The sequence below is a fragment of the Myotis nattereri genome, assembly GCF_964212035.1.
Source record: "Myotis nattereri genome assembly, chromosome: 8".
Classification (NCBI taxonomy): Eukaryota; Metazoa; Chordata; class Mammalia; order Chiroptera; family Vespertilionidae; genus Myotis; species Myotis nattereri.
In genome coordinates this window covers 40,076,564-40,099,861 of record NC_138083.1, presented here as the reverse complement: position 1 = coordinate 40,099,861, position 23,298 = coordinate 40,076,564, and the positions used below count along the sequence as shown (strand labels likewise).

The following is a 23,298-nucleotide window of genomic DNA, read 5'->3' as shown; positions in this document are numbered from 1 at the left end:
TGTCTGGAAGACAGATGGACGATCCTCCTTGCAGGAGGACACAGGAAGTTCCTTCGTGCTTTCCTGGTTGGGATCACCCAGAATCCTCTTCTGGGAGAACAGTGTTCCCAGGCCCTGGACTGCAGAATGGCCAGGAAGTGTAGGGACCCAGCACTCTACAAAGCTGGGTTCTGGTAGGCCTCCATGATTACCCTAACAAGAAAGAAGCCTTAGCTATCAAGAGGAAATGTGGTAGACTGGTGGTCAAAAGACATGATTTTAATTCCAGTTTTTCCACGTAACTAGCTGTATGACTTTGAGCAAGGTAACTTCTCTGTGCCTCAAATTCCTTATTTGTGAATTTGATCTGATAATAAATAGGATTAGTGTAAAGACAAAGTGATTATATGCACACTTTTGCTGGAATAGTGTCTAGCATATCGTAAGTAAACTGTTAGTATTTTTATCATTGTCATCATTTTGTCATGCCAACTGTGACAAGCGCTTGGGGCTGGCAGGCATTGGGATAAGGTCCTTTTCCAGATCTGGCGAGCGCGAAGCTGTGATTCCATAATAAATTACTTCTTTTCTTTGTTCCTAATTGCTAACTTCTTGCATACATTACTGAGATGGTTATAGGATAATATGTGAAAACAACTAAAAAATCACGAAACGCTCTAGGTCTGCGATATAGTTTGAGTGAGCCTCTGTAGATTTAAATCCCTATAGTATTGTTATGCAATTATTAGTGATTCTGCCTTAGTGGTTTTTTTTTTTGTTTGTTTTTAATTGAAGCAGGATTTTTTTCTTCCTTGTAAATTTCTAGATATGTCAAAGGCTACATGGACTCCAATTTTTTTTTTTTTTTAGAGTTTGAAATTTCATTTAGAGTTTTGAAAAATACATCGCAGCTAGCTATATTTAAGAAGAAAAAAAAACACACATAAGAATATCCTTACCTTTTTAATTGAAGACAAGAAGAACATGATAGAGCTGCCTGGCCATAATGAACACAGGAGGCACACACTTAATGGGTCAGGCTCACTTTGTTACAGCAGCTCCACTGAGCCTGTGTGGGCTCGGGGGGCTGGCAGAGAAGTGCCTGGGCCCAGTCTGCCCATCGTGTGTGCTTACACAACTCCTGATGTCTCGGAACATTCAGGTCCCTGCTTCTCCTCCTGTTGCTTTCTTTTGGGTCTTTTTTATATCTTTCAGTTATATAATTTGATCAGTAAATATATGAACAAATAAGGGGATTGAAATTGTTACCATTTTACTCTTCTTAACACAGAAAAGGAAATTTAGTGTCTGAGAAGGATAAAACTCTTGGCTCTAATTCATTTATTGGGTTTAGCTTCAGGTTTAATTTACTCATTAATAGATCATGGAAACTCAACTGGTATTTAGAAGGGTAGAAAAATTATATGTGATATTTGTGATGGGAAATATGGATATATATGTTTAAAGTAACTTGTATTCTAAATATATTACATATTTGAGGAATTTATTTTATGGAGATTATATACATATTCACTTTCATATATGTTTGCAATATATGTTAGAGTGAAGACAGGTCATTATTTGTTAGCACAAATAAAATATGAGTATCATATACATGAATGGTAGATTTTACACATTTTTTATAATTGTGAAAAAAATAAGACTAGCAATAAAGACAGTTTGAGGAGCAAAACTCTTCCTACTAGATTTATTTTAGGAAACTTAAACTATTTGGTTACTTCCTATGAAAGCCTATACTGATTTAAATGTATAGGCTTTTCAACCGCTTATACCCCAAAAATTTCCATTTATAATTAAATATCTCTCTGTCAATATATTGCACACATTCATGTGTTATCTCTAAACAGATTTCCTATTTATGTGATAATAATGCAAACCAGCCTTTAACCATCACTTGGAAATGAAGTGTAGGATCACTTTCCACTAGTAAATATTTCTTGACTTGGTAACTATACTGAGAATATATCAGGTGAATAATTTTTATTTCTGTAGTTTGTCTGTTTTGTGCTCTTAGATTGTATATTGCCTTATGTCACTATTATAAGCCCTTGAGTGTTACTCATTTTGTCTTTAAACCATATAAGAACATATTTCAACTGTTACTTGAACCTGTTATCAACCTTTCATGCCATGTTACTGTTCATTAGAATACTTAAGTTATAAAACTAAAAAAGACTTCTGGAAGGAGAGTGTCAAGAGGACTGCACAAGAAATCGGGAGCCTGAGCACTGTCTAGGCCCCTGGGTAACTCCTTTAGCGTCTTCTTTTTGCTCATTTGTAAAATGAAGTTGAACTTACTTGAGCTTTAAATATATCATTCCAAGAGGCAGGACAGTGGGTAGCAGGTGGAAGAAGAAAGGAACAGCTGTAAAGAAGTGATACAAAAAGATTTAAAAAGAAAAAGTAATAAAAACAAAGAAAGAGTAGAATGGAGGGAATCAGTTACCAATTTTGTGAACACACAAGATCAGAAAGTGTTAAAAATCAGTTCAAGCTTTATTGTCCTGCCATTCAATAATGCCAACATTTATTACACACCAGTTATATACTAGGTACTAGGGATAAGTATGTAGAAATTTGCCTCTCTCTCTAGTCCACCAGAAGAGTTCTTGCTTTTGTAGCCTAAAGGGACCAGGAAGTCTTAAACAAGCTGGCATTGTTGCAAATAGATGCTGAAATGGAGGGTGATGTGCATGCCCAGTAGGTCTCTTCACAGACAAGCATGTCTCTAGACCAGCACTTCCAATAAACTTGCTGCCATGGTCCAAAGTTCTGTGTTGGTGATGTACAGTGTGATGGCCAATGGCCATATGTGGCAGCTGAACATTTGAAATGTGGCTACTGCAACTGAGGGACTAATTATGTTAGTTTATTTAATTTTAATTCAGCTTAATTCAAATAACCACATAGTACTAATGGCTACTATATTGAACAGCTCCATTCTAGACATGTTAAAAATAGCTATAAGCAATAAGTAGCACTTACAACAAGATATAAATAATACTATCATTTATGGAGTGACTACAATATGTTAGTACTAATGCTGAATAGATATTGTCTCTGATCCTCACAATAAGAATAGGATAGCCTCATTTGACAAAGGAAACTTGAGGCTCTGAGAGATAAATTGCTTTGTTTTGTCCTCACAACTAATTGGGAAAGCTGGAATTTGAAAAGAGTTGATCTGGTTCCAGAGTTGGGTAATTTCTCCTATCCTGCCAAACCTGTTTCTGTATTACCGAGAGACTGTCTCTTTTAAGTACATCTTCCCCTTGCTTTATGGATCAGCTAGCAATATACTAGTATCTTTAACTTGGTCACATAGACCAATTACAGTGTCCATTTACATCTTCTACACTGGAGGGATCACCGCCCCTGGGCCGTTCTTTTCTCTTATTGTGACCCACGTCCTTCAAACAATATTGTAAGAGTTGAGGGTCCAATCCAGTTAGTTGCCTGAGTAGTGTGAGCTGATCATCTAAGAACTTTTTCCCATTAGATGCTAGGAAGCTTCAAAGCTTATGCCCCGGTCTGAAAACATCAGGCACACACTACAAACTCTTGGCATTTGAGTGTTTAACTGCCACACTTCAGAATATTTGTGAAATCTCCCACGGTCTGAGCTGCTAAGCGAGCCTCGCTGGCACTTGGGAGTCTGAGGCATAATTCTGCTTTGCTCTTTTCTATTCACCGTGGAGCAGATAGCCACTTTTTAAGGGTCTGAAAGTTTTGATCACACTGTCTTAGTTACTCTGAACTTTGGAAATTACATGTTCTCTTTGGAAATTATATGTTGAGATATGTGCAGAATCTCAAAGGGGTAGTAATGTTAAGGAATGTTAAAGGTGTACTGTGTAATTCACTGTCTATCACCCATTGTACATGAGCTGTAGCCACTTTATTTGATCTCCTCAGTTTAGCTTCCCATTTCAGGAGGCAAATACCATTAACATATTCTAGTTTCACTCTGAATATACCATATCATATCTTATTTTCTTAAAGGTAATTATGAGACCCCACAAGAATATTTCTACAAACTATGGCCAAATAAGCCTTGTATTGATAATTATAAATTTCAATTTATAAAAAGTAGAAGCTGCTACTCCCTTCACTTCTTTTTTTTTTTTTTTTTGGCTTAGTTTTCTTCTTTTCTAATAGGCAGAGGTTCTAGTTTAAAAGCATGTGTCATATTATTGTTTCTTTGATGGCTGCACAAAGGATAATCAGGACCATTGGATGGGACAGCTAATGTACAATAGTAATACTTCTACGGGTACAACAAAAAGTAAATATGAAAACATTCATTGTTTTTATTAGTTCAGGGTTTAATCTTATCTAGAGAGCTTTGTTAAACTCAGGATTTTTATATTCATGGTTTTGATTTAAATTCAGGATTGTAAGGAAAAGATGTAGTGTTTACTTTGAATATTAACTATACTTTGCTATTAGTGTTCCATGAAGCTTTTATTCAACAAATTGTTCATTAAAAGGCTGTCGCCTATAAGCTATGGCCCAGTCTCCCCACTCCCAATTTTGCAACAAAAATTTTTCACTTCTTCAGTCACTATTATGGGAGGAATCAGAATGCCAAAAGTCACCTTGATCTAAGCTACCATATCAGAGAAAAACTAAATGTAGATTTTTGTTTCCCTTTAGTCTTTCCTCATGTTTCACTCGTGGAGAGTCACTTCAGTACATTGAACTAGAGTTTGGGATTTTAATTCTATTTTTCATTGTACTGATTTTCTGGTGTTAGTCATTAAAAATGATTCCAACTATTTGATGTTTGTTATTGTTTTGTTAAATAAAAAGTTATCTTATTTAACAAATGTGCACATCATTTTTCTATTTGCATAGAATAGTAATAATTAAAAAAAATTAAATGACATGAGTTTTTCTTATTGAATTTAGTATCTCTATTGAACACCTTATTGAAACCTGTCCTCTGAAGCCTTTTGGTTGAGAAATTGGCAAAATAGTTGACTAAACTAAAAATAATGAAGCAGCTCACTGATCATCTAGGTTGTTAAAGATGAAAACATGAAGGATAACTGAAGTATGAACATTATGATCACTCTGTTTTCACCAATATTATCTGATACCTCTGTCTCTATTTTTAAAGAAAGTAACCTTTAAAGGGTGGAAAATAAAGAGCAGTTGATAGCGGTGCAGCTTGATCAAGTCACATATTGTTAGCAGCTGCTTTGATCATTTCTTTATTGAATTTTCTTATAGTTAAAATAAATAATTTTTATTTCTTCTTCTTTTAAAAGTATACGTTCTGTGTGATATTTATTTGTATAAACAAATAGATAGAGCACTTATTACTTTTTCAGTGACAAGGATGAAGTTTGTAAATGACATTGTACCTGATCTTTACATTATGTTGTAAAGAAAATTTATAAAATATGCAGAAATTTCCTTTTTTTTTAAAGCCATTAAATAATGGTCCATTTCTTGTTAACAAAGATTTGTGTCTTGTCTAAAGAGTCATTATTTGGCTACAGCACCAGAAGAACAAATTGGATGGTAAAAGATGCCCTAAGAACTTTTTTAATCACATCGATATTCTTTTTCATGCAGGTAGCATTTATTAATTTGGAGTAAATGATCTTACCCACAGATCTTTAAGCTTGATCATAGTTGGTAATCAACATAACTTCTTTATACATGAACAAAATTACCAAAGTTTTTACCTTATTTCACAAAAGAAATAACAAATAATTCCATCCAAATTAGGAGGGAAAAATTAACCTTCTTAGGAGCAATCAAATGATGTTGATATAATAATATACTAGTACATGTTTAAGGATAATGTAGTGAAATATATAATTAAAACTCAACTATTATCTTAAAGTGAGTTATTTCCATTATTTTAAAATATGGTTTAGTAATGAGTTAGAGTTTATTTTCAGTTTTATAGTAAATATATTAATTTCTGAAATTTGGTGATAACACGTAGTACTATATATTAACACTGGCTGGCCAAATAGCTGTCAGGCTAATGGCCTGTAGATAGATATATTATAGTCATATTATGCTCATACTCTTCTTCTTGGAATGAGATGATCTAATTTCCAATTTCCCCCTTTTCTAGAAGGTAATGTTTTCTTTTATCTTTTTACCCTACATTTAAGACCTTCTCCGAATACATTTAGGAGCATTTTGAAACTGTTAATTGTATAGTTCTCAAGAAAATACTGGGTTTTGCTTTGCAGAACTGAGAGTATTAATTTGTTTGGGGATTCCTGGCTTAAGTTTTATTTTTTGTCCCTTAAATATATTTGAAAAAATTCCCCCCTTATTGTAAGGCCTTTGAAAATAGAAGCCAATAGCTATTTATACATTTAAAATATGAAGAACATTTAAAAAGAAAATGAAATATAGCCTGTGAAATATATGGCTTCTCTCCCACCATGGTGCAGGAAAAATCCTTGTTTTCTAAATTGCACATGGGTTTTTCTGGTTTGTTTTTGTTTTGTTCAATCTCCAGGACCTCCCAATTTTCAAGGGCACTGTGGGGCATATGTAGCATTTATTTGATGTATGTATGTGTATGCATATTTTCCCACATCTGTCTCTGTGGACCTATCCTTTGTGAAATTCTAAACCTTATATTAATACTTAGTTTGTGATTCATGGTGTTCTGAGAGCAATTATATAATTTATCGTAGGGTGTTTATTTGATGTGTGCTGTAAAAAAAGGGGGGGGGAGTTATTTTATTTCATTTTTTTGGTAACCCTGCCGTTGCCTTTTTATTGGTGAATTTCTCTTTCTTGTACTGTGACCTGTGAGTCTCACATGGGCTCACTGCCAATTCTGTGAGCGCTGCTGCTTCAAAATGGAGGAGGAAGGTTTCCGTTTCCTCAGGAGGACGACAGTGCTCAGTCCCCCACCATCTGGAGAGAGGAACTTCTGGAGAAAACGAAAATGGGGATTTAAAAAATTATATTTAGCAAAAAAGGCAAGGGGAAAATCAATTACAGTTAAACTGTACCTTATGAATTTATGCCTTTCCAGTATGCTGTCGTCTTTAAGGGAAATCTAAAGAGAAAAATACACTGGTTATTTTTATAAAGACCCAGTTCCCCAGATCTCATGAGTATTAGTAAACAAATGTAAGCAAATTGGGATTTTGGCACACTTTTTAAGTTAACTGCACACAGAAATATAATAAGAACTATAAAGGAGGGCTACCCCCTTCTTTGCACACTGATCGTTGGTGGTCTGTGTAGACCTGGCTCTTAGTGGCCTTGTCCATGCATCTCTGCAAAAAGCTGGCACTATAGGAATAATATTCCAAGACATATTTGTCACTTTCTTTGGTTTGAATAGTGTATTTCTTTTCTCTTTCTCTCTCTCACAAGTGAAAATTTTAATTAAAAGGTAGAGTAAAAGGGGAGAAGCTTTGTAAGTTATATAATGTCTAACCACTATGCTGTACACCTGAAACTAATAGCATATTGAATGCCAACTGCAATAGAAAAGTTAAATTTTTTTAAAATGGGAGAAGCTTGGTGCATGTCTTTCTGTTTTTACCTTTCATGTACTCTTGGGCCACTTATGCTTTTAAAAAGAAAGGATATTTAAACTCCCACGATCACCGTATTGGTATTATATAACATATTTATAACTAGACATATTCTTGCCTGTGACTTGAAAATATCACTCCAGGTGTCCCATTCACACAAATGTACTGAGTATTTGGGGGCAAGGGGTTGTCTTCTGTTTTTCTGAAAGGAGAAGTGTTTCTAGGCTTTCATCGATTGAGAATGCACATGGTAGACATTCAATGGTAGACATTTAGCACTGTGTGCCTGCTTCTTATATGTTGTGGACCTTGAACGCTTTGGTCAATGCAGCCAGCCAAACTAAATCGCCTCTCCTTCCTCAGGTTTATGCTCCATCAGCAAGCACTGCCGACTACAATAGGGACTCGCCAGGCTACCCTTCCTCGAAACCAGCAGCCAGCACTTTCCCTAGCTCCTTCTTCATGCAAGGTAAGCTGTCTCTTCTCTTAACCAGAAATCACTGCCAAGTGTCTTCCTGGGTCTTGTCATGCCATGTATGAGGCAAGTGACTGCTGAACTGATACCCAAGAAGTGGAATAGTAGACAAGTATAGAATACTGACAGTCATGCATTCCTTACAAATAAATAAACGACTTAAAACTTACTAACACCTGTATTTTAAATGAAAGCCCCTGCAGCAACAATGAGTTAAGCTTAGGCTGGTTTGCTTTACTAAGAACCGATGTCTTGGAGGATGCTCTTCCATGACTAATCATTTCAGCATCTTCACCCTCAAGAAGAGTGTGCGTATGTGTTTCGAAGTGTTTGGACTCAGTGTATATTTTGAGCATCCTGGATTTAACATACCAGGGGACAACTTGTTATTATAAATAACTTTATATTAAAATTTTAGCCACGTATTGTTTCATAGGTAAGAACAAGCATCTCATTTGGATCAATGAAGTGACCTATCTGAAAACTGGAATATCATTTCATCACAGCCAAAGCTTTATTCAGCTTGCTAATTGATGTAGGGCAAAACACCCAGTTTTCTTCCCCGACAAATGCAGAATATTATAGCTTTGTGGTTGAAAAAACATATTTATTTTTCTAACTGGCCAGCGTCTTTGACTAAATTACCATGGATGTGTGGTCCCTGAGTTTATAGTCTTGCCATTGATAGCACAGCCCCTGTCTACTGCTTGAAAAAAGACCAAGATGGTTGAAATGACAGCAGCTGCTGTAAGAATAGAGTTTGGAGGATGCAGCTAAGCTCCATTCCTGATGTGTCTGTGACACTTCCTGTCAGAGCGCAATGATCATATTACCAAGTTAATACTCTGAAATTCAGGTATGGAATTGACCGAGATCCCCTGTACGCAGAACTTTAACTCTTTCTGCCAGGCTGTGGAAGCCTTGTTTGAGTGTGTCTTTGGCAAGTGCCATGAGATGTCCTTACTTGCGCTACTCTAGGAAGGGCCATGTCACAGCAAGGGGAGCCTACTTAGGGCTGCAGGTGCCAGGGGAGCAGCCTGGTGTCTCGCTTAGATTACAGTGGACACACTCAAAATCATTCTGATTAAAATGGATTTATTTTCTTTCCCTTCAGAGTGTTAGCTCTTTTAGGTTATTAGCTCACTTGTAAAATTCCATGGAAAATCTATAAAATTGAATTGAATGGGTCCCTCAGGAATAGAGAGAATTTGTTCCATGCATAATGGAGCTCATGTTCACAGGGACCCTTTATCTTTGTGACCTGTCCTAGGTGTAACTCTCATAGGAACACCCCAGGGCATGTCACTTGGGTGTGTTCTGTGCCATTGCAAAAGGCTTCTCCCCTTCAGCTATAAAAAGCAGCCATATCCACATGGGCATCAGCACCTTCTTTGGGGCTAGTTGTGCTACGGTGCTTACAGAGATTATCAACTCAAGGATTCGTCACTAAAAGCAGATTTTCATGGAGAAAATTGACAGAAGGATAGATTTCTTCTGCCTGCCTTCACAAAGGTGGCTTGCTTAAACTGCATACTGCAAAGGAGATGGGGTAGTTTAAAACAATAGGTTCTTCTCCCTGCAGACCATGCAGGGTATGGGAAACAAATTTTCTTTTCTGCATATGAATACTCAAAATGCCAAAACATTTTTTTGAGTTGACATTTATGATGAGCACAATTAATTTGCACATGTCTAATTCTATTCTTTCAAAACAACATTATGCCAAGATCATGGGATGTGATAAATATTAATTTACTGTGAAAAGCATAATTTATGTAAAATACGTATTTTTATGAGTCTACATTGGGTTGAGTGTTCTGTGTTAACAAATCCGAAATGTATTTCCATATAGTGCCTCATGTTGTCAAAATGTTTCAAGAGTCCTTTTTAATGATATATATTTTCAATTTATTCGTCATATATGCCATCTATTTGAAAAGTTAGTGGTCCTGAACTTCATGTGTGACATCTAAACTTCCTCAATATCAGGGCTAAATCTAAAGTAGATGAATAGTAACTTTTTGAAAGTCTGATTTTTTCACATTACCATCCCAGGAACAGTGCACTGTGGCCCCATTACACATCGGCTTCCTTCAGTGAGGGGTGCATGGTGCCCCGGGAATTCAGGCCTTGGAGAAACATGCTGGTTAGGGGGAAGATATTCAGAGACTGTCAGGGGCATATTTTAAACCTACTACGGTGCAGCCTCTTATTTTTAACTTTAATTTCCATCTTCTAGTTACAATTCCTAAATTATCAAGATCACAGACTTGATTTTGCTTGCATAGTTCTTAAGAAATCTATAGATTATTCCTTTCTGTCCTGAAACTATTCCAGTTTTCTGAATTCTAACTTCTAAGTTTAAAATCTCAGAAAAAAAGAAGGCTCATGAGATACAGTGTTAGATTTAACTTGCCTATTGCCTACATTTTCAAAAGACCTTTGTTAAATAAAAGGCTGGTGAAAATAACCTTATTTTCACAAAGCAATGCCTGCCGTATAGTTAACACCTACCTGGCGGCATGGTATGTCCCTGGCACTCGGCGATTTTTGTCAAACGTGACAGAAGGAAAACTTGAAAGAACCGGCAGTAACATGGGTTCTTCCCCCCTAATTTGAGAAACCTAAACAAACAAAACCCATCTCCCATAGTAACTTCCAGGCCAATAGACCCAGAGAACCTAGAGGAATGTTTGTAATATGGTATTCCAAAAAGATTAACTTGATGTAAAAAGATAATTTAAACCTCTTTTAAACTCGTAGATAGTTGTATAAAATCCAGACTCCCAAAATTGACTGTAGACATTATCCACTTTATGATGTGTACTCTTTGAATTGCTACTGAAGGCTTAAGATAGCCATATATCTATATACCAAAAAAATGTTTTTAAAGGAAACAAAAACTCAGAATGATATATTCAAGATTTCTCTTTCCTATATGTCATAATGTAATTGCAACTTTAATTCTATCTACGGTATATGTTACAAAAATGAAATTCAATCTTAAATATGAGATGTTCTTTTTCATTATTACTTATTTCTTTATATACTTTTTAAACTTGTAGACATGCCAACTGTGTAATGTCTCAAGTTTTTTTTTACCCCCAAATTTAAAAACAGTTTAACTTTTTGGTTAGTTTTCACAGAAAGTAGCATCAGAATAGTTCTAAGAAATCTTTCCTTTAGCATTAGGTGCCCTGCTGTCTTAACATAATTCCATGTAGAAATGTTTTTCTTTTACAGTTGGCTTTTTACTATGAACACTTTACTATGTTAAGTATTTATGTTTGTTTAGAAATATAGAGTCAGTCATTTGGGGAAAAATAATGATGACTTTCTTTCTGATGTAACCAGCTAACTGACACAAAGATGAATGCACAAGAGACAGCCATTTTCAAGTATATGAAAAACCTCTATTCTGTTAAGCAAGGCTGAACGCCTCAGAAAAGTCACGGTTTTCTTTGTCCTTTACAGATGGCCATCACAGCAGTGACCCTTGGAGCTCCTCCAGTGGGATGAATCAGCCTGGCTACGGAGGGATGCTGGGCAATTCTTCCCATATTCCACAGTCTAGCAGCTACTGTAGCCTGCATCCACACGAACGTTTGGTAAGGCAGATTCGCATGGCAATGGGGATAAGACAGCTGGTTTATTAAATCCAATCCGTGCGTGTACGCAAGGACTCTGCAAATGCATGCACCACTGTACACACCCATTATGCTCACAGTTTATTGTTCCTGTAATCAGAGATAGGACTGAATCAGATCACCTTTGTAAGTGCTTTTGGATTCCTTGTCATTGTTCTTGTTTATTGTGTTTTGTTCTGTGTTTTCTTTATCACACTGTCAACTTCCTTTGTTACATAAGTACACACTGTATTTCCGTTGCAGAATTCAGCTCTGGCTGTTTCTTTTCTTTCTTTATTTTTTTTTTTTTCTTTTTTGCTATTTGTAGTTTTGAAGGATATACTGCAGGGGGCAGAGTGACAGTCAGGAGACTTGGAGGGTAGTGATATGCATGGGCATTTCCACTTCCCTTGACCGGCTTCTCTCACACTGGGAGAAAGAGTTCGTTTTTCTTTACCCTCCTATCAGTAACAGCAACCATGGGATTTCTATATAGAGCAGATTCCAAATTTTCTATATTTAGTTTTAATTCCACAGCCCCAATCTTCTACTGATACTCTGTTTTGCCTCATTCCAGTTGAAAACTGCTGTAGAATGTTACTCTTTTTTCTTTTATTACTAAAGTTTCCACTCTGCCCATCACCTACACTCACCCTTCCTAATATTAGTTACTTTTTATCCTGAAGGAAGCAACTCACCCTGCTGTTTTTCTAGCCTCAAAACAACCACAGCCAAGAATCTGCTTGTGAATGTAAGTCTATCATGAAATGGAGGAAAGAGTACTTCTAGATCACGAGTTAGGTTTGCGATGCAGATAAGATAAAACTGAGTCCCTTGTGCAATAACCTAGCTTTGGAAATGTATGGACGTCCATTCCTACAAGGTTATTACCAGTCCACTAGCGTTCGTAGTCTTTATATCATTTCTCTTCATCTTGGAGTCTCTCCTTTTTTCTAGTACCCAGAGTTATGTTTCTTTCTCTGTCCTGATACAGGATATAGTGCTTTCTAGATTTCTGTGATCTTTCTTTTGCTCAACCACTAGAGGTATGGAGAAAGCGACTTATATCCTATTCTAACAACCTAAAATATCCCAGGAGTTAGGATTTCTGAAATACTTGAATATGCCTACTTATTTAGTCCTAGTGACAGAGACACGATGTGGTCAAATAACCTGTCCATTAATGAAAGATAAATGAAGGTAGCATTGGCCTTTTATATTATCTCCTAAGTTTGAATGTGTAAATCACAAACTATCTCAAAGTTCAGCACATTTTTACTCGATAGCAGATGATGATGATTTGCTTTCAGATTTTCTCTTCTCCTGCCTCCTACTTGGAGGTATGAGATTGAAAGCTTAGAGAAATATCAACTATTATTATACTAGAACTTCTTCTTGGCTAACATTTTTCTTTATCCATCATCATTTGCCACTTCTCTAAGGAACTCATGATCAAATCTACATGTGTCCTATGAGCAAGGACAGTTTTGATTACACGGAAAAGATTTTGGCAGTATTCTAATATGTTGGAATTTCAGTCCTTTTAAGAGTTGTCCACCTGACATTTTTCTTCCCTTCTATATTTCTTTTTTCTTTCCTTTCATGGTCTAGAATTTTGATTTAGGTGGTTTCATTTTATCCCAAATTCACTGCATGGGGGAGGTATCTTTAAAATATGCTCAAATGCACAAAAAAATAGAGCTTTGTAAAGGAAACCAACTACACTTCGAAAAAGTTTTGCTTAATGAAAACACTGTTGTCGACCAGGAAGAAAGATCATTTGGAGGGAGTAACCCAGTAAATTGCCTCAGATGCTGTATTTGTGATGTCACTTATCCATCACAAACCACAGGATTTTTATTCTTAACATGATCATGTAGCAGATCTTAGAGATTAGGGGTTTTGTTTTTTAAAAAGGCTGAATGAATTATGTCTCTGGCAGTGTATCCTAAATGAATTTTCTCACTGATGGTTTCTCACTGGAAACTGTTGAATTGTTATATCGAGTGGCCATTGTCATTTCAGTAACCCTTCGGAAATATTTTGAAGTGACATTAAAAAATCTGACCTGACTGAGAATAATTGGAGTATATAGTAGGCAGTTGGTGTTTTTTTACTTGAAAATAATGCCAGTTCCTTACAGTGCTCACCTGTAGCTTTGGGCCAGTGCCATGCTATGTCCTAAGTGTAAGTACAAAGTCACTCAAAAGAATGGAGTTTGTGGTTGAGCTTTGGAATGTTTCTTGTAGAAGGTTTAAGTTTGGAATGACTTGACAGAGTTCATTCTAAAAATAGGATGAAGTCCTTGCTGTCTGGCATGGTTGAGGCCTGATCTTTGCACTACAGAGTAGCATAGTCCTTGGAGTCAGGAATTTTAATATAAAGGAAGTTCTGTTGTCTTTATTTTTTGTAACATAAACCCTTCCCCTAGTGATTCTCAATCAGGTATGATTTTTGCCCCCAGGAAACATTTGGAAATGTGTGTGTGTGTGTGTGTGTGTGTGTGTGTGTGTTGGGGTGGGGGTGGGGGTGTAGTTGCAACTGGAATCTAGTGTATAGAGACCAAAGACGCTGGTAAAAATGCTACAATGCACAGGGGAGCCTCCCACAGTAAAGAATTACCTGGTACAATCCGTAGTGCCAAGGTTGTGAAACCCTGCCTTACCCTAAAGCCCTATTGTCTTCTTGGTATGTGCTACCAATTATTATAGTTCCTTAACTTTTCTATTGTTTTCACTATTACAGATGTCCCCCACAACTCACCCTGCTTTTACTCACCTTCACCCAGTCTCCTTCCCCCTTCCTCTGACCATCACCACACTATTGTCTGTGTCCTTGGGCGATGCATGTATGTTCTTCGACTAACCTCTTCATATGTGTTCTTTGGCTAACCTTGTCTGTCTGTTCCATGTGCCTCTGGTTCTGTTTTGTCCATCATACAGACTCCACATATAAGTGAGATCAATCTTTGAATTATCAACCCATAAAAACATCACTAATGGAAACATTATCACCACTTACTCTATCAATAGATTCTAAATACACTCTCTTAGGCCATTAAAGGTAAAAACAAATAGTGGGCATGTAAGGCCATAGCACTCTATCATACTTCCCCTTTTGCTTTGCAGTAAGCAGGCAGACAGTATTAATAGCTGGACTAAAAGAGACTCAGGCAGCGGTTCTCAACCTGTGGGTCGCAAGCAATGAAAATACAGCCCGCATATCAGATATTTACATGACGATTCATAGCAGTAGCAATATTACAGTTATGAAGTAGCAGCGGAAATAATTTTATGGTTGGGGGTCACCACAGCATGAGGAACTGTATGAAAGGGTCGCGGCATTAGGAAGGTTGAGAACCATTGGAAGGGGACCTCTTGTTAGTTGATCCCTGACTACTCTACAAGAGACGTGATTCACATATCACTGATATTCTCTGTGGTGTATTTATTACGACTTTGAGTAACAGTAGTTTTCATGATACTTTTTCTTGAAAAATAATCGAGTTATAAATCTCATTAATTGCTTTCAGCATCTCATAGTCTATGAGTCTCTAAAAATAACTGATTTGGGTGCATTGTATGGGTTTCCCCATTAAAATCTGTGGGAAAGAACTTTTTTTTTTTTTTTGTCTCAGAAGTCAATATGAACCCTTTGTCAAATCCTGAATTACTGCCCAGGTTTAAGGGGTCTAAAAATTCTCACCGATGCAATAATCTTTTTTCCTGTGTCATCCTATAATTATTAATAGTTATTTCAATAGTTTTTATAATATTTGTCTCTGTTTTGATTTCTGCATAGTTGGGACTGATTTATAAAGTTTCTGTGTTCTTTAGAAACTCAGCATGGAGCAGAACTGAAACCTTCTCTTTTTCTTTTCATTTTCTTTTTCCTCATTCTTTCTCTCTCCACTTTATGATAGTCTTTAGCTCCTCAGCAGAAATAGTTCTTCTAAGTTTGGTGTTTGTGGCTTATTCAGAGTTTCAGATTAGCTCTGCTATGGAATGGCCCCACTCTACTATTCTCTGGAAGAAATTTCAAGGGACTACTTGGGGTATTCTGTGAGTAGCAAGTAGAAATGAGTTTAACAGGTAGCATAAGGAATTTTTTAGTCATGCAAAGAGGTTCATAAAACTTAAAAGTTTGAAAGACATTCTTGGGAACTTGGACAAGTTTAAGGGCAGTATGTCAACTTTTACACTGAAGTTGACCTTTCTTTGGACTATTTGAGTGTGCAGAAATAATATATCCAAAAGCATGGATGTGGCAGACTTGGCTCTGAAACAGAGTTTCATTTTTCAGACTTTTTAGTTACCTCTCAAATACTAGCATTTCAATCCACTATTTATTAACAGTAGCCAGTTGTTCATTGCCTACATAGGATAATTATGTGTTCTGCACTCAGTAGCAAGTTGTGGGATGCAAAGGTATAAACTGTATCCTCTCCCTTTAAAGAGTTTACAGTACAGTATAGATGGAAGTGCGTGTGAGAGAGATCGCAATGAAAGGCAGCATATCATTATTAAATGGCCCAGTGAAGATGTTGTCAGTTCATTAGGGATTCAGAGAGGAGAAGTCTTGGAAGAGTGGGAAGCAGTGAGGAATCATCGAGGCAGAGGTAGAACCAAGATGGGCCTCTCAAAATAAAAGAAAATACCAAGACACCAGGGTTTCACTCCTTGTGAATAAATGGCCTGGGCTTGAAGCACCTCTGACTTTGAGCATCATCTCCAATCTCAATTTTATATAGAACATTAACAGACTCTCCAATAATCACATAATAAAGATCCATAGCCCACTAATATATCACATATAAGGAAAAATTATATTTTAGCTTAAATGTCTTCCTTTACATGTTTATAACTCATCAGATGCCTATGAGAACACCTTTTTAAGCTATTTACCATCTTGAGCAGGAACATAGCTCAATATTTTTCTGTAAATATTACTGTGACCCTCCTAATGACCTGCTCACTCCCAGACAGATAGCTGGGTGGAACCTAATTTGCCAACCTTCCAGGTACTGTAACATGCCCCAAGAAAAGCAGCTGATTTGGACAACTGGTGCAATAATGTAACTCAAAGTCAAGCCTTAACCCAAATGATTCTGTAAAGGTGATCTTTCACAGTCAACAAGATGAAGATCACTAATGGAGAGGACATATGAAGTAAGAAGTCAAATAGTTATTCTCAGTTCACTTGTTCTCATTTAATTCAGTACAGTCATTGAATTAAGGCTTTACATATGGATGCTTCAGAGAGATAGCTAATCATTAGCACTTTTTAAATTTTTTATTTACCATTTGTTCTTGCTGGAGTTCAGAAAGGTGACCAAATTTGGCAGGAAAAGACCTGAGATGGTTTACTCTTTGCCATTTAGTGTTCAGAAGGTCAGGATGAAGTGTAATGCAAACCCTGTAGGTCACCATGTTGTTTCACTCAGTGTATCATAGAGTCTTTCTTACCTGATGAATAGGCTGCACAAAGAAATAATAAGAGCAGTGCTTTTTTTATGCTGTTAAAGTCACAGAGCTGCTTTTTTTAAAACAATGTTTTTATTGATTTCTAAGAGAGGAGAGGAGAGGGACAGAGAGCTAGAAACATCAATGATGAGAGAATCGTCGATTGGCTTCCTCTTGCATGCCCCCTACTGGGGATTGAGCCCACAATCTAGGAATTGAACTATGACATCTTGGTTCATGGACCGAGGCTCAACCATTGAGCCACACCAGCCGGGCCACAGATAGGCTTTTAAGAAGTAATTTTTAGATTTAGAGATTGTAAGCATTTTTAGTGTCCTACATTGCCATCATATTCCCCTAGATTTGATGCAAATCCAAACTGTGTCTTTGTGTTTTAATATTTGAAAAATGAAAGTTGTCAGAACTAAGCAAGATGTATTCTTCAATATTTTGAAATTTTAAGGGTTTTCTCCATTGCAGACGGAAGTATTATAAAACTAACCCATTAAATATTTTATGGTTGAAAATTGCCTCCTTTTTCTGCTTCTTGCTACAGAGCTACCCATCACACTCCTCAGCAGACATCAATTCCAGTCTTCCTCCAATGTCCACTTTCCACCGTAGTGGTACCAACCATTACAGCACCTCTTCCTGTACGCCTCCTGCCAACGGGACAGACAGTATAATGGGTGAGTTTTGGAAATGCCGGTTCTGGTACCAACACTCAATGTCAGGATTATAATGAAAGATCTCTACCCTCCCCACCCCCCACCCCCATAATTGAACAGCAATCAGAGGATGAATGTTTATCACATAACTGAACAAACAAATGAACCAAACAGAAATAGTCATTGGCTTGACCATGATCACATTTTTTTCCACAAGAAACTGAAATTTGGCTACTTTGCCTATTGTAATTAGTTTGAACAGGGTTTAAATATACCAAACCGCCTTGCTTCTCATACTCCCAAATAGCAAGCAAAGTGAACTTTTATAAGACAAACCATTGAAGACTAATGAGATAAAGACCACGATATCTCTTAATAGTAGTTGTTGACCGCTTCCCAGATTCAGTCACTGTGTCGTGCTCTTAGCCATGACACGCCACAGTCTTCTGCAGACGGGTTCATGTGAAACTGGCAGGCAGCGAGTAATAACTAGATGAGCTTCAACTTCAGAAGAGTGCCGCGTGGTGAAGTCCTTCAGAGGGAAGGAGTGTCACTCACTCACAGGAGAGGAGACGGCTGGGCATCAGTGGGACAGAAGCTATCCGCTACTTTTTCTCAAGTTGAGAGAAAAATAAGTTAAGGCAGAAAGTTGCTGGCAGATTAACGGAGCCATCCTCCTCCTCTCATTTCCCATGCTGTCCACTGTGGTCTTCTCCCACGGGCAGATGGCTCCCCATCTCACTCTCCCCTGGAGGGAGGGAAGAGCTGGCAGGATGTCTAGCTGCCCAGGGAAGAAAGAGTTCAGGTTGGGGAGGAGGCGAGCACCCCCTTCTGAATTGGCCTTTGTCAACTGTCTTTGTCACCCAGCACTACAGTCTGATGCTCCAGGTCCTGTTAAGCCTCAGGCTTCACTGATTGCCACTGCGCTGGTTCTAGCTCACACCCATACCTTGCTGGGGCTTAGGGTTACTTCCAGGGGGTCACTGATGAGAACCCTCTCTGTGTTTTAGGGAGGAGAGTGTGTGACAATGATCCTGCTGCTAGTCCTCTTAGCTATCTGTAGTTTTTTCATTTTCCTTAGTCTGTAGAACTTGGGGAACTAGTATGAATCACTTATGTGGGAGTCTTTTACAAAAAAGAGATATATTTTGAAGTGTTGCAAATATAATCCTGCCTAAATAATACACTCTCTGTTTATTCAATAATATATTTCACACTTGAGATGAGCCATCTAGCAGCCCTTCACTATCATGTCTCATTGAGAAGCAAATTTTGGAATTTCCATTTTTATAACTTTTCAGAACAAAGTTTCTACAAATATGTTGCATGAGTTTGACCTTGGGGGGCTCTGGACTACGGTCATATGGGGACATTTTGTAGCTATCAGTGCAGTTTTGGCAGATTTGAGAAACAAGAAGAAAGAAGTGCAGAACTGAAAGAGTGAGAGAAGCATATTTCACTTCAGTGTGGTTTGGCCCATGGAAAGCCCCTTTCTGCAGTCATGAGGTCTAGTTATAAAGCAGGCTGACCGGTCACTCATCCTCTTACATGGCAGATTTCCTGTCTACTTGTGATTTGAGTAATTTTCTTTTTTAGGAAGGTATCAAGGTGGAGCAAACGCTTGAGCTGAGGAGAACATACTTAAGCACTGTTTGAAAAAAAAAAAGTTATGTTAATTAATTTGCAAAACAGTCTTCCTGGGAGAGAGGCACTAGACTTGGGAAGGAAGATATTGCGAGAGCATCATCTTCGCCCCTGGGCTGTGGTTAGCAAAGCCATGCACCTGGGTGGGAATGGGATTTGCTTTAGTTAAGCTGGTTGGCTCATCATTAGCTCATAGATGAATAGGAATGTCTCCTCTCCTTCATTTGGCCTGAGCAGGATGGAGCTCTAAGCGAAAGATGGACTTAACTTGTTTAAGTGGAAGGAGGGTCTAGGTAATAATTAGGAAGCTATAATTTTAAAAGGGAAAAGTATGAGATTTTTGGAACCTAGAAAAGGAACTTTTTTAGGCAAAACATTATTACATAAATTAATCCATAACCATGGGTGTACTTGTCAAAATCTGCTAGTAGAATGTGAAAAAAGCTTTATAATCTTTTCAGGAAATAAGTAGACATGGTAATTCAGCATTTTGGAAGAACTTGCATAAATTCAGTTATGAATTTAGGATTACTGTAAGAGAGAAGACTCATGTTCTCCCTGAAAACATGTCTTCCAATTCCTCCAGTTAAAATGCAGAGGAAAATTTGGGTATGATAATAGGCTTCATGGTTGCATAGTGTCTGCGTGACTCAAGTTTCTTCGCACTTTAATTCTCTTAGGTTTTGGCTAGATTCTCAGAGTGTGGTAGAAGTCAGGGACGGCAGCATGTCTGTATAACAGGAGAAGATTTCTCTTCAGTTACTAATGCTTCCCTAACAAACAGTATGGGTTAATAGGATACATCTGTAGACTTTTGAAAATACTTGGCGTATACTCACTCATTCTGAAATGCAGGAAATAAAGAAATATTACATTGCCTGTATCGCAGAGAACAAACAGAGCTAATTAAATAATTGGTAAATAGGGAACACATAGCTTGACACATGTTTAAGATTACACACATGATTCTGTAGAAAATGGCTGTAAGCAATACTAATGCCGTAAGAATGGGGTTCAAGCGCTAACACATGGACATCAGATTTTTCAAGTTTTCTTGGTGTAAAGTTGCAAGGCAGTGCAATCTTTTAATAAACAACATTGATGTCTCAGGAAGCTGTTTTTTCCGTTCAAAAGATGATTGGCCCATTTCTCAGTTTCATGTTATAATGCATCTTCCTGGTGGTCAACAATTGTCCTGAACTGATCATAGGACAACAGAATGCATGCGGCGGGAGATGAAAGCTTTAGAACTGTTGGAAGGCATCCTCTCTGGAGCCAGGCTCCCTTGCCTCTAGTTCTGTTCTCTGCATTTCAGAGATGGAAGATGCTCACTGGGATCTCGGATGGCTTGTGTTTGGTTTGGAGGAATGACCATTGTTTCTTGGGATTTTTGTTCGTTTTTTTCCCCCTTTAATTCCCAGTATCATTTTTCTGAGAAACCCTTAGGAAGGATAAATCGTACTGAGATTATATTAATGGTGAAATTTTTTTGTGACACATTCATCCATGGATTTTTGAGAGAATTCTAAAGTATTTCATTTGTTACACAGAATTCACATTTTCCTCTGAAGCTTTGCCAGCAAACTCTGGAGATTATACCAGACATTTCTGAGTTAGAGGGATCTAGAAGTGTATGAGTATAATGCATGGGACACAGCATGGGTCCATAGACGTTTAACTAATGGAGCACCCAGTTAAGGAGAGGAGCTAAGGCTGAGGGCTTCAGGAGTTACCAGTGTCAAAGCCCTTCAAACTTTATTCCTAAACCCTCTCAATATTACCCAGTGGGGTGTATCTCAGAGAAGGAAGTGGAGTAAGTTACTAGATACCAGCTGTAGAGGATAGAAATGTGTAGAGACTCGTAGCCGTATACATTTTGTTATATACATATTTCCTTCCTACCTGCAGTAGCCAATAGCCCTTCCTGGTCAAAAGCATTGAGGTGACTATACCACACACACTTCTGACACTTCTCAGTGAGGACTCCTGGGAGGTACCATTTGTATCCACTCCCTGGGTGTGACTTCTTGTTGTTTGGGCTATACACCCTCCCTTGCCCTCAGGGGGAATCGGGCATACAACCAGTATAATGCTTATAATAACTATTGTTGTTTTATTCGTCTTTAACTGGCCTGCTTTCTCATACAAGGCATTTCCCATGTTTTTAACCTCAAACCAAACAGTGTTGAAGGAACAGACTACCAAAATGGATTTAATACAACATATGCTAAAGATCACCCTGGAATATCCGGTTCATGCATTAATCTGGCTTACTACTTTCACTTTAATGACATGTTTGTGTGACATGAAGCACTTGAGTATGTGGCTTTTCTAGCAGAAACATGTCAATTTCCCCTTGGGGACTTGGTTTCACAGTTATTTGATATTAGAGTAGTCACATAGATTCACTTTGTCTTTTACAAGAATCTTCAGCCTTCAAATAGAGTTGGGTGATAGACAGGCACAGAGCATAAGGGTTTATGAATTTCACCCAGCAATGTCATGGCACCATAGTTACAAAGACCACTAATGGAAAACAGTAAACTAGTTTGATTTAAGTCTTGTCCATTTCCTGCACATGGTCCTGGAGCCCAACTTTCCCCCTGAATTTCTAGAGATCCCTCGTGCTAAAAATGAGTGCATTCTAGCCCGAATTTGAGGTTTAATTATAAAATTAGATTCTGTAGGAGTGCTGGAGACGCTCCTTCTTGTGTCATCTTTATAGTCAAGTTCATGACATTGTTAGGATGCTTTTAATAGTTTAATAATACGAGGCTCACTTGCACATAGTTCAGAAATAACTAAATTTCAAAGCAGTCATCTTCTTTCAGGCAAATACACTATAAATTACACTTATCGTTCCTTTTATGTCTTTGTCATGTTCCCAGCCTGAGGTTATGGGTGTGTATTAAAAGGGTAACATATTTTCACAATTCTAATTTTCAGTAGTCGATCCCCAGGCACCACTCCTCCTGGTGTTTTGATGAGGGTGTGTTCTAATGGGAATTGCCATTTCCCCAAAGCTGAGAGTGAGTCCCAGGGTGGTCCGACATGTAGCAGAACCCTCTCTCTGCTCCATAGCTAGCCAGCAACAAGCACCTGTGCACACGCCCCCTGAACGGTGCTCGGATGGCTGGCAGTGCCGAATCCTCCTACGGAATTACACTTCCTCTTAATCACTGCTCATCTTCCACTCATATTTACCTTGCAACCCTGCTTAACGACAGATTCTTTTTTCTCTGGAGCAAGAAAAATTGATTAGAGCTAAAATATCTTAAGAAATCAACCCAGTCTTTACCAAATAGGGGCAGTAGTTTTCATCTTTATTTGTTATACGGGCACTTGGGTAATTGCTCATAATACGAGTTGACAAAAACTTGGGCCTAGAATCGTAGTCAAGTCCTGTTACACGAAAGCCAAAAGGTGGATTTGATAAGCACCAAGTTAATTAGAAGCGCGTTTGGCTAAACATGACCCATTACTTAATATAAAAGAAATTATAAGTTTGAGAGTTAATGATATGTTCACTGTCGGATTATTTGTGCCCTTTGGCATATCAGTCACACAAATAAAAAGAGAACTCTAGCAGAAGACCCCTGTCGCCTAACATGCTCAGGGACTCTTGAAAATGTGTCTTCTCCAACGTTTCCTGGAACAGAACAAAAGGCATTCCAAGTGAAGGGGCAAACTGGCCCAGGAAACTGCTTTGAAATTTAAGCCCTGGATTCCTCACTCCAGCTGCCGCTGCCAGGTGGAATGGCTGCATATTAAAAATAGTCTATTCTTATCAGTGGCCTCCATGAGTAGCCTGTTAGTTTTCGGAATCATTTTTATGACAACCTGAGGTAAGGAGTTGATTCTATTTTTTAATCTACCTCCTAGGTCCTAACA

General features: G+C 37.8%; 1 protein-coding gene across 37 annotated transcripts in view; it reads left to right on the top strand.

Annotated features, from left to right (window-relative positions):
• Positions 1–23,298, top strand: part of TCF4 (transcription factor 4) — a 339,804-nt gene that overhangs the window by 281,458 nt on the left and 35,048 nt on the right. For all 37 annotated transcript variants that reach the window (XM_081097247.1, XM_081097260.1, XM_081097252.1 and 34 more), the window contains 3 exons: positions 7,896–8,001; positions 11,482–11,615; positions 17,652–17,784. In XM_081097247.1, coding sequence (XP_080953373.1) covers positions 7,896–8,001; positions 11,482–11,615; positions 17,652–17,784 — 373 coding nt within the window. The remainder of the gene's footprint in view (positions 1–7,895; positions 8,002–11,481; positions 11,616–17,651; positions 17,785–23,298) is intronic.